This window comes from Vigna angularis, chromosome 5 (genome assembly GCF_016808095.1).
Source record: "Vigna angularis cultivar LongXiaoDou No.4 chromosome 5, ASM1680809v1, whole genome shotgun sequence".
In the NCBI taxonomy this organism is placed as follows: domain Eukaryota; kingdom Viridiplantae; phylum Streptophyta; class Magnoliopsida; order Fabales; family Fabaceae; genus Vigna; species Vigna angularis.
The window spans coordinates 8479027-8491085 of NC_068974.1; the positions used below are offsets into that span (position 1 = coordinate 8479027).

The following is a 12059-nucleotide window of genomic DNA, read 5'->3' on the forward strand; positions in this document are numbered from 1 at the left end:
ATATGGATTGTATTCTCGGCATAATAAAAATATAAGATTCTACCCTAGATTATGAGAGTCATTTTAAGTTTCAAATTCATCCATGTTGTCTGGAGTCATGTCTAGTCCTTTTGATGTCTTTACTTCCTAGTTGAACTTTAAAAAATCACAAAAGAATAGTGTTTTTGAAACTGCATCATATATGTGCCTTTCAGTGCTTTTATTTTGTATATTTGAGTTCATACTTGTTGTTAGATCATCAACAAGTTCTTAGAGTTAGGTTTCTTGTGTCATTTTTGAGTTTGATGTGTTGATTCTAGTAGGATTTTCTTCTATTTGGTGTATTGTGAACTTTTGAATTTCCAAGAGAGTTTTCAAATCTAATTTTGTGGTGTGTAGCAGTGTTTTCATGTGCTAAAAAAATCAAGACAAAAAAAGAGACAAAAGGTACAAAAGAAAAAGCAAACAAAAGTACAAAAAAGCAAAAAGTAAAAAAGTAAAAAGCAAGAGCATATGCATGTACTACTACCACTAACTTTTCATGTGCACTCTCATGTTGATATGCAGCTGTTTTTTACGTGTATGTGCAGCTGTCCAATAGCCTTGTCACCTTTCAAGTGATGCTAAAAGTGTGTCCATTGGGCACCACTTGCTCATAACTTGCTAAAGACAAGAAGCACCATTTTCTACTCTAGTAATTTTGTATTTTGTTCATCTATTCTAATGCTTTTCTTTAGGTCTTTCTTTTGTTGTGCTAACTTTCCTTCTTGATCATTTATTTTCTTGTTTGTCTCCTTGTTAATTTCAGTTTTGTCTTGTAAAGTCCCTTTTGAGATAGCCTTTGTTCATTTAGACCTTTTATTGCTTTCTCCTTGGACTCCATTCGGCTTTGTGGTGTAATTTCTTTTTGTGTGGTGTAATTTCCAATTTCTGATTTCTGTTTCAAGTTTCAATATCAGTTTCCAGTTTTTATTTTTGGGTTTTAGTTAGTCGTTTACCGTTAATTCAGTTTTTAGTTTCTGATTTCTAGTTTTTGCTTTAATGGTTCAATTCGTGATTGACTCTTGTTAGATGTCTATTTAATTTCTATTTTTTAGGGTTTCATCCAAAGCTGTCAATCTTTGTTAATCCAGTTTTTGTTAATTCTGATATTCATTCTTTAAACAAAAAATTCCTGTCTCACAATCTTAATTTGTTTAGAGAAGAAAATTATGCAATAGACATATCTTGAGAGTGTCTTTGGGGATTTGACCTAAGTTAATATCTATACTTCATTTTAGGGAGAACTTAGTTGTATTGAAAGATCATTGCAACATGAGCTCTGTCAATGGGCTGCCACAGAAAACTCACATTGCCATGTGGCGGCAAGGTATAACTTTGCCCTCGATTTCCGCCATGACACCACCATAACTGAGTTTATATAACACTGACGGAGACCAGATAAAGTATGTGAAAAGGGGCCATAGACAAAATTGAGTGAAATTAAATGAAGTAGATATATATGGGTTCAGCTTTCAAGATTTCTTACTTCAATTACAAAGAATATGTTGAAACAAGGAAAAAGTATTATTTTTCCAGTGCCGTATTTGATTTTTATTTCATAATTCTAATAAGCGAACAATTTGAGATAATTTGCTGGAAGATGTTTTAAGGTAACTTTAGAGGCCTGTTGTTATAATCAGTTCAGGTTTCAAATAAATACAACCAGTCCCGCAGTTCTTTGAATTTGAACATTCTAGAAAATAATATACTTACGATTCTTCCAAATCAATCATTTTGATAGCAACTTCCTTGTTTAGCTCCTTGTCAAACCTAGGAAAAGAGAAAGACCAACAAAATGAGAAATGAACTCTTTATCCACACATTGGCTTTAGGTTTTGTTAATAAAAGTTACTGGAGAGCACTAAGGCAGTAATAATTTACAGATAATAATTTGTATGTGTACTACTTTAGCTTTCCTATAGACATAACTTATCACTTCAACTTATACAAATATACCTTTTATTGCTACATCCTTCAAAATGACATTTATAACAATTTTCCAAATATACCTTCCAATTAGTCATACGCTGCTTTTAAGTAGAAAATGTTCGAATTAGACTCGTCCTTAGAAAAAAGTAAACTCAATTAATACTGCATGTAACACCCTACCTCAATTTTCTTTTCATAACATTCTATTTAAATAACTTACCAAAAAATAGAATATGGGCTTTGGTGACCAAATAGTGTTGGTCACCTTATTTGCAATCAACCTAATCTAATATTGCCCTACACTGTTAAAACACGATTAAAAGATGCAAGGACAGGATGCTTTAATAGTTAGTATCAGTGCCTGATGTGTAAAGTGCACAGTCTCTCTTAACTCTTTATTTCCTCTCTATATCCTCTCTGTTCTGTTATTCTTCTCTACCCCCTTCTTTCTTTCTCTTTATTTTTCTGAATTTTTGTTTTTCTCTGAATCCCATCTAAATTGTATATCTGTACCACGAACATCCTTCCCTTACTTTTTTCCTTAAATATAGAATAGAACGCATTCAGCAATATTACACTCAATTTTAGTAGCAGCATCTGCAACTGAAAAAAAGAACCTTGGTTTAAGAAAAAAAACTATCTCTAAGTCAACATAGGAGAAAGATATGTTTCAATTTCCAAACTTTGAAATTGTTAAGATAGTGTTAGCTATAATATTATGTGTATTTGGGCTTAGCCCATATTGTTTTCATTTTTCTTCATTATAAATATATTACCCTATGTGTACTTTTTGCCCAAAGGAGAATTAACCTTATACTTAGTTTTCACTATTTTAACAGAAATAATAAGCCTACACAGTCATATGAAGACGTGAAGACAACCTCTACTGAGCAATGATCAGATCATTAGAATTATCTAACAACCAAATATTTAGCAGTTGAAAGAGATCTTGGGTAGTTTATGCATCATGCATGTCTAAATGTCAAGTCGTTCAATATTTATCCCTTGTTTTCCATTGTCTAAAGAATACAACTCTAGGACATTCATAAAATTCAAATATCAATAAGGAGTGATACAACAGTCATAGTAAGGTTTTACCTACTTAACTCTTTATCCATAATAAAGAGGGCCCTTTATCCATAACCCTAACATCAAATTACAGATGTCAACACAATACATTATGTTATCCTTCACTATCAAATGAGAAAGAAGTATAAAGCATAAGATTTGTATCAGCAGATAGCCTCACACTAATAAACGCTCCCTTGAGCTCAACATGAAAAGACAATTCAATTTCTAACGGCACATTACAATGAGCTCCAATATCAAAATCATACACCTACCCTTTATACACGTCGCCGAATGACCCTTGCCCAATAAGCTCCAATGAACCAAATCTTGCCCCTGCAGCCTCAACCAGACCCGCTATGTCAGCCATTTTCGGGAGCAACCCTTCAGAACCCTGACACACTGTCCCCTACATAAACATCTGAAACACCAAGATCACACCTTAGACACAAACCACATTCCAATAAGTCATAACCCCACAATCCAAACCAAATCCAAACAAACACCCCAACTATTGACCCTCAAAACCAACAGCAACAACAATTAATCAACAGCAACAAAAAGACCAACAACAGAAAATCGAAGCCAACCCCACCACCCCAAGTCAACCAAACTTCAAAGGGGAACCATAATGCCCAAAAATTGTAAACATTAAAAAGAAAAAACCAGCAATAGCAATCTGAAAAGCAACTCAATGAAGCGAAGCATTGCACTTGAACTCAAAGCAAAGCAAAAGAGAAAGATAGAGTGTGCGTGTGTGAGTATGTGTGAGATAGAGATAAAAGTTGTTAGGTGGAAGTGAGATGGTAAAGTGACCACACAGCAGAATTGAATGCGCGAGGACACTGAGCGAAAACGAAAGGAAAGCGAAACAATAACAAAAACAGTCACAGCATCAACCCTTTTGTGACAGTCCCACGAATCGTTGAGGGATTGGTACAGAACTCACCAAGAGCAAGAAGATTAGGGGTTCAAGGGACACACAAAGAGATGATTCTTTCGGAGAATTTCGAGTTGGGGATTTGGGTTAACTCGGAGCTCGATTGCTTCGTTGTTGTTCAACACATGAATCGAAGGACAAGTATGTTGTCTCAGTGCTGGTCTGTTTCATAATAGAATCTTCTTAACTTCTCTCACATTTATTTCTATAACTAACTCCAGTTGTAATTTAATTTAATATTTAATGATTTTTATCAATTTTAATTAACTAATATTTATCTATATAATTAAGTACTTTATTTTTTGTATAAATATAATTGTCCAGTGTTATGAACTATCCCATGTGACTATAACTCAATCATTCGAAGAAGATCGAACTCAAACATATATAATCAAATGAATTAATTAATTAATCACTTATGCGAATATGTTTGATTTTTACATATATGATATGCCTCTTATTGTAAAAATTTGAATAAGTAGAAAAAATTTCTCTTACCAAACTACTAAATATTTAATGGATATAAGTTTTTTTTAAATATGTATACTTTCAGTCAAAATAATTTAGTTTTAATATTTATATTAATTTAGTTTTAATATTTATATTATGATAGGTCATAAAAAATTAATGGTTATAATTTATTTGTTATAGCAAGTTTATGACAGGATTTTGGAGTGTAATAGAAAAATGAATTTTTTATGATTTCCATAACTATGACGTCATAATATTTATCATAAAAAATTTCGTGTATAGTAATAGTCGTTCTTATTATTAGTTATGGTTATTGTCGATAGGCAATTACAATATATTGACATAAATAAGGTTGATTTCATTCTTAGGAGATAAAATCACACCAAAACATTAAAGGGGTGAATAGTGTTTTAAACACTTTTTGCAAAACAACGTCTAATGAATTGTAAAAGATATATAATTTAAATAAGATATTTAAACGCTAGTTTTTATGAAATGCGTATATGGAAAACGTCGCAAAGATCCAAGCAATGAAGCACAAATTTTATACTAGTTCACTTAATCTTAAGCTACGTCTAGTTCTCTCTTAAGAACTCTTAAAAAAGATTACACAAGTTTTACCTTTTCAAGTCTACAACGATTATTAGCACTATTCTTGGTTCACCTAGTCAACACGACTAGTTTGAGCTAAACAACTCTTGGTATACAAGTATTTTAACCACTTCTGGTTCAACCTTAGACAATTATAGAGTTGACTTCATGTAGAGTTGGTAGCCTTTATAGGTGAGAAGTCAGACTCAAGTCTACTTTGCAAAAGTATAGTGCTTTGTCATAGCCTTTATCAAAACAGAGCTTGTATGATATGTCAGAGTAGAAGACTTCAAATGGAAACATTCCCAAAATGTTCTTTACATCTCTCAACGTCTTTTATCTTGTGTTCAGTGATTCTGATCAAGTCTTTGTACTTTTTGTGATCTGCACGAATATCAAGAACAAGGTATACAAGCATCCAAGTACTTTATCGTACATGCATTATAAATATTTTGAACGTTGATAAACGTTAAGATGTATAGCATGTTCATAACATTTTATTGTGTGTCATATCATTAATAAATGTATGGTTTGGTAAAGCATTCAACATATTATTATAAGATGTTGTAAAACTAAGAAGGAAAACTAAGAACCTTGAGAGCCTACTTGAAACTAGAGGTAACGGGTGTAACTTGGGAATATAATATGGTGTATGATGGGTAGGAGGTTAATGTTAAAATGATGTTGCATTCATTCTCTTTTTGTGTTAAGTTTCATGTGTTGATGGTATGGAGGATGGTTATCTATGTTCATTTTTCGGAACTTGTTAATGTTGCAAGGGTATACATGCTTTGGGTACTTTGGGATATTATATGCTTATGAATAATGTTATGGGTATGCCTAAACCATGTTGTATTGTGCGTTATATTGAAACCCTTATTGCCTTGCATGATTATAAACTATTGAAGGGCACTTATCTACACACTCTTTGACCAAGAGTGTGGGTAGGATGGGAGTGAGAGTTCTCTTTTATTGTTGGAAGAGAAAGGTATGGGCCATGAAAATGAGAATAAGTGATGGTTAGTGGTAATGCATAGGTTTCATTCAAGGAGGGGAGTATTGATAGTTTAAGTAAGTATAAATGAGAGGTTGAGGGCTTAGAAAGAGTCCGTGAAAGTAGGTTGTAAGGGGAAGTGTCTAATGTAATGAAACCCTCAATTGTTATTCTCACCACCCTCAAATCAGATTACAACACAAACAAGAGGGGAAACACTCACTCTCACCCAATACAAGCGATGAAAAGCCACAATCTCTAACTTGGCCTAACCCGCACATGTGCTACATAATGTAGAATAAAAAATAATCTGATCAAAACACACTCCTATAGTGCAAATATATTAGTACATGTGAAGTCCACTTGATCTTGAATGAATTCTTGATTGTTTGATCACCAATGAAGCATGAAATCCTCCAAGAATAGTTTTTGAGAAACCCTGTACTAAAAATTCAGAAATAAAGTTAGTATTTGCAATTTAAAATCGTTTTTCAAACAAGTCTCAAGTCTAGTTTATATAGAAAAACCAAATCCTGACGCAGATTAATCGATTACGTTATTAGCAAAATCTATTATTCTTTTCTTTCTGTTTTATTATATTATAACACGTGTATAATCGATTATTTCAACATTTATACCTATAATTGTCTCTTTTAACTAACCTAACATATTAAGTTATTTGTATAATGGATTAGACATTTCTTTCTGTTTTAATCGATTATGAAACTTATATAATCGATTATTTTACCACTTAGCCTATTTAGTCATCTATTTGTCTTTCTTAACAGATTATGTTATCTATATAATAGATTATGTTATCTATATAACAAATTATGTTATCTGTATAACAAATTATGCATTTCTCTTTGTTTTAATCGATTTTGTAACTTATGTAATCGTTTATAACATAATGATTTGCCCTTATTTAGCTTTCTAAGTGTTTTAACTTAATCTAATGGATTATATCACTTATATAATCAATTATTATTACCAGAAACTAGATTATCAATCTGTTTTAGGCTTGTTTCACTAATCATGAATGGATTAATACATCTAACACTAACATGTTAATGATTTAAACATTTGTTATGTCATTTTTTTGTGCAAGAATGGTTAAAACTGTTTCTAATCATATAAAGTCATTATCATCATAAAAAACTAATACATGTAGGGATTAAGCTCCCTTATCACCGATGGGAGTTAAGGGGTCTGTTGAAAAGTCAAAGTGAAAGGAAAGAATAAAAGTATGTGTGTGTGTGTGTTATGTTACGTAAAGTGAAGAAAAGAAAGAGAGTGATGTTTTGACTTTTGTTGAAAAAAAAAAGAAGAAAATGGGAAATGAGGATGCATGGGTGTGTGTACGTAATTGTGGATAAAGAGAGAGACAAAATAAAAAAATGTGTGTAATGGTGTGGGGCCGTGACCATTAAATGCAAGAGAGAAATGGAGAGAGAAGAGAGAAATGGAGTGGGAAGATGTGTGTAAAGTGGCGTAAGTGGTGTACGCAAAGGAGAGAAATTAGTAACTTTTAACTTAGTAAAGAGGAGAAAAGTAGTCTAGAAATACGTGGGTCCACGAGTTTTGTTGAGAGAAATGGATAAGTGGGTGTTTCTTTAAAAATTGGGAAATTGTTGTGTTCTTCTATGTAAATTGTCGTGAGGGGGAGTTTTTAGTGAGGAAATGAGTGTTTTATGTGGGGTCCGCGTGGGACATTTGATGGGGGGTGGTGGTGTAATAATAAAATGGGGGTGTGTTACTAATATTAGTCTACTTCTTTATGTTGGATGACAAATGCCTATTGTGTGTGAAATATGTATGATTTTGATGGTGTGGTTGTGTGACCAAGCATTTTATTATTTTCTTAGAATTTTATCAAATGTATGAATTTCTGTATTGCGATACGATAGAGAGTTTAGGTCTTATGTGGAGAAAGAGGTTCGAGTGTTTAATAACAATTGAAAATACCGTTATCTGTGATGTGATTTTGATACTAAATGCACCCTTTTCTACTTAATAACTTGCTTAAAATCATGTTTTTCTGTTAAGTTATGTGAATAAGAGAGTTGAGGTTGAACTTAAGGATTTTATGACTAAATTCCCTTGTTTTGGCAGGAAATGAGATAATATGGGAAATAGAGCTGAAGTGCCAAGGAGATGGAGCTGAGAAAGAGTTGAAAAAACACCAGAAAGTAGGAAGGCCCGAAGCTTGAGCGCCCTTTTTGGGGCGCTGAGCGCCAATTTCCTGAAGAACCACGCTTGCTTGCCCTCCAAGTGAAGCTGAGTGTTAGTTTTGGTATCGCAGCGCGCTCGAGCGCCCAAAGTGGGGCGCTGAGCGCTAGCGAGATGGGCCTGGGCTTCGCTTCTGTCTTGATTCCACTCTATTTAAAGGACCTAGACGCCCTAAGTTTTGTATCTTTGGCAGAGGAGGCATAACAATACACTCTTCCACTCTTTGAAGGCGAATTTGGATGCGGGAGCTTCCATCTTCAACTTTTAGGGTTTTTCTATTTCATTGTTCTCCATTGTACATCTAGTTTCACCATGACAATGGGGAACTAACTTCTATTTGTTGTTGGGGGATGATGTAACCTTGTGAACTCTCATGTATTTGAATTGATTCTTAATAATTTATGCTTCTTTCATTAACTGTTAGGGTAACTCTTCTGTGATCAATGCTCGCTTTGTTTAACTCATTCATAGTGTGACGTATGAATTGCATGAGTGCCGGGAGGTTCCTTACAATTCAGGTTCTTGTAGAATTATTCCCAAGAGCAGTATTTCTCAGGGATGGGGTATGAGTTTTGGTCGTCTTAAGCTCATGATCTTCAGAATTAATTATTAGGAATGCTAGGAATCGTATGAACTAGTAATTAAGGATAAGCTTTCTTCACCGAGGGATCGGGTTTTATGTAATTTAGTGAGTGACGTTGACTTTAATGAAAGAAGAAGAATTCTTATATACATGAGAGTAAACTTGGTGAAATCTAACCCCAACAACATATTCATCTCATAACACAAACCTCATCCGTTCATCGCTGTGCTACTCTTCAAGTGATCAAACTTGCATTCATATTTAATTTTCTGCATTTGCATTCTAAACCAATGATTTCGTTCCTTTTAAGTCTTAATTAATGGAGTTATCACACGACTGTCTAGTGTCGAGAGTCTCTTCAGACACGATACTTGGTCTTACCATTTTATATTACTTGTACCATTCGATACACTTGTCGAAGTCTCAATAGTGTCACCCTTCCTCCTGCAGGAGGAATGAGAGAGTTGAATGTCTCGCACAATGGCTTTGGCTTGTACTAAGTATAGTTCACCAGTGCGCTTAGTATCGGTATGTTTACTCGTTAGTCCTTAAGCAGTCGGGGAGATAGGTCTGAAGTTGCGATGGAAGACGACTCAAATCGCCCTGTTTTGCGAAACAGTTTTGGCACGACAAAATTCAGGGAAACAACATAAGCTTGTATGTATGATTTAAGTTATGAGTTGTGAGGATTGAAGAAACACCCCATTTCTGGTTACTCACCCTTTCTTGTTGTGGTTGTGGTTCCACCTACAATGATCATACTTGTACGGGAGTATATGGAGTCGTGGATAAGGCATGATTGGAGTAGCGCGACGAGAGAAACAAAAAATAGCTATTATTGGGAATTTCTTTATGTTTTAAAGTATTTTATCTTTTTGAATAACAAATTTCAAGACTTATAAGTATTGAATTTTATATTGTAAGATGTTTGAGCATTTGAGGTTTTTGTTTCTGCGACGTTATATAAACAAAAAAAAATTGGCATACTATAATTAACATGTGGCACTCCGTTAGGGGTGTTACATTTGGTATCAGAGCCTGGTTTTCAAAAAATTCTTTTGTGGCTTTTGGGGAGTGAGTTCGACTAGCTTGTTGTGTAATTCTAATGTTGGTGCGTTTATTTTTTTTTTCTTATCTTTTGTGTTATATAAATGATAAGGATGTCAAGACGGGCAAGAAATCCCTCTCCAATCGATGGTACTACAGAGTTGGCGCAGGCGTTGCAACAAATGGCTTAAGTTCTACAGGAACAACAGGTGTAGGCGCAACATATTGAGCAGGCACCCAGATCGAGAGTGGGTATGAATGACTTTTTGCGCCACAACCCTGTCAAGTTCAATGGCAAAGAAACTATAGATAAAGTTGATGAAGACATTTGCAACCTTAAGAAGATTTATGATGTTATCGAATGTACAAAGGGGCTGAAGCTGGTTTTTGCTACATGTATGTTGGCGGGAGAAGCGAGTACTGGTGGCGTGGAATGCAGAGAGGTATTCATGCACGAGAAGAGGTTGCCACTTGGGTAGACTTCAAAGTTAGATTCTTGTAGAGATACTTTCATGCCAGTGCTAAGAAGGAGCGAGAGTCACAATTTGTGGCTCTACAGTAGGGAAATATGTCTGTGCAAGCCTACAAGGAGAGATTCAAGTATCTAGCTCAATTTTATACTCAGAATGTGAGAGAGGAATGTAAGTGTAGAACATTCGAGCAAGGATTGTGTCACCATCTGCTGAAAACACTTGTTCACCTTAAGATTAACGATTTGCCAAAACTAGTGGAACAGGTGTTAACTCATTAGCAAGTGTACCAAATCGTATCAAGTAATAGAAAATGGTAAGACCAAGTATCGTATCACAGAAGACTCACGACACTAAACAATCGTGTAATTACTTAACTAATTAAGACTAAAATCTATTTTGTTGGTTTTTTATATGCAAATGCAAATGCAACAAAAGTAAATATGAACGCAAATTGATCAATTGAGGCTAAAACACAAATGAATGGATGGTATTGATGATATGAGATGAAGATGTTGTTGGGGTTTAGATTTCACCTTCTTTACTTTCATGCATATAAGAATTCATCTTCTTCATTAAAATGTTAATGTCACTTTCTAAATTACTTACAACCTGATCCCTCGGCGTAAAAAGTCTATCCTTAATTATTAAACCACAATCTTTTGCATCCCTAATAATCAATTCTGCATTAAAAACAGAAGCTTAAGACAAACAAACGTCATATCCCTATCCTTAGGAAATATTCCCTTTGGGTGAAATGCTTTAGATCATGATGGAAGCATGAAATGGCGAGAAATATAGAAGATATGGTTTAGAGAGGTGAAATAGCAAACCCTGAAATGGAGATTCGTGAAGATGAAGATGTGGTCTAGAGAGCGAAATTCATCGAGAGGCAAAGCGCGAAGAGAGGATGTGTTTCGTGTTGGATGAACCTCGAGAGAGAAGAAGCTCAAAAATTAGGAAAGCACGCATGGCAGCGAAATGAATATGTGGCTAGAGAGCTTATGTGTGCGCCTCATAGATGAAGGGGATTGGATACAAAGATACGCCGTGGAGGATCCCTAGGATTCTTTAGCCTTGACTTTCAAGGGGGAATTGATTATGGGTTTCAGAAATTCAATTCTCATTTATCTTAAAAGTGAAAATACAATGGTGGAGCTGGGTATTTATAGTTACCCCTGCTCCTTGCAAGCTAAAATGTCATACAAAGAAGATAAAAATATACAAGTAGTGGACACTAGGGAAGGTTTGCTGGAAAGTATGCCATCAAGAAGTGTTCAAACAATTAGGTTTGCCTAATAAACAAGTGCTTAACAAACAAAATCATTTATCTTAATCACTAGGACAAATTAAAAATAAGAGTAATTTTGATCACGAAAATATCGTCTGGTCCAAATGCATATTCTAAATACTATTCAAACTATATCATCCCATTAAGCAAAACACTTGCACACAACCTGAGTTAAACGATATAAAAATTTTGGTAGAGTGTTTATAGCCCACAACATTTGAACTAAATGACATATGTATGATCTAATATCCGAGCACTAACCTCACTTGAACAAAAAAACAAAGTTACACAAACATTCTCATAAGACTACCCTCTAATGTAGGCTTTAACGGTCAAATTTGAAGAAAATGGTGAGAAGAAGTTGGAACCTTAACTAAAGATGTAGATTGGCTAATGAGTCGGTAGAAAAGAGGTTGTATGGTTGC

The 12059-nt window shown here is 34.4% G+C and overlaps 1 protein-coding gene across 4 annotated transcripts in view; it reads right to left on the reverse strand.

Moving 5' to 3' along the window:
- The window catches only part of LOC108339166 (uncharacterized), a 31723-nt gene extending 27597 nt beyond the window's left edge, over nucleotides 1–4126 (reverse strand). For 3 of the 4 annotated variants that reach the window (XR_008248929.1, XM_052877809.1, XM_052877808.1), the window contains exons 1-3: nucleotides 3968–4126; nucleotides 3294–3439; nucleotides 1735–1791 (exon numbers count right to left, since the gene is read on the reverse strand). Coding sequence is in view for 3 of the 4 variants with exons in the window: in XM_052877809.1 (XP_052733769.1) it covers nucleotides 1735–1791; nucleotides 3294–3388 (152 nt within the window). In the remaining variant the exon portion in view is untranslated. Of the gene's footprint in view, nucleotides 1–1734; nucleotides 1792–3048; nucleotides 3096–3293; nucleotides 3440–3967 lie in introns of those variants that run through there. The other variant, XM_052877810.1, reaches the window with a different exon arrangement.
- Between the last annotated feature and the right edge of the window lie 7933 nt (nucleotides 4127–12059).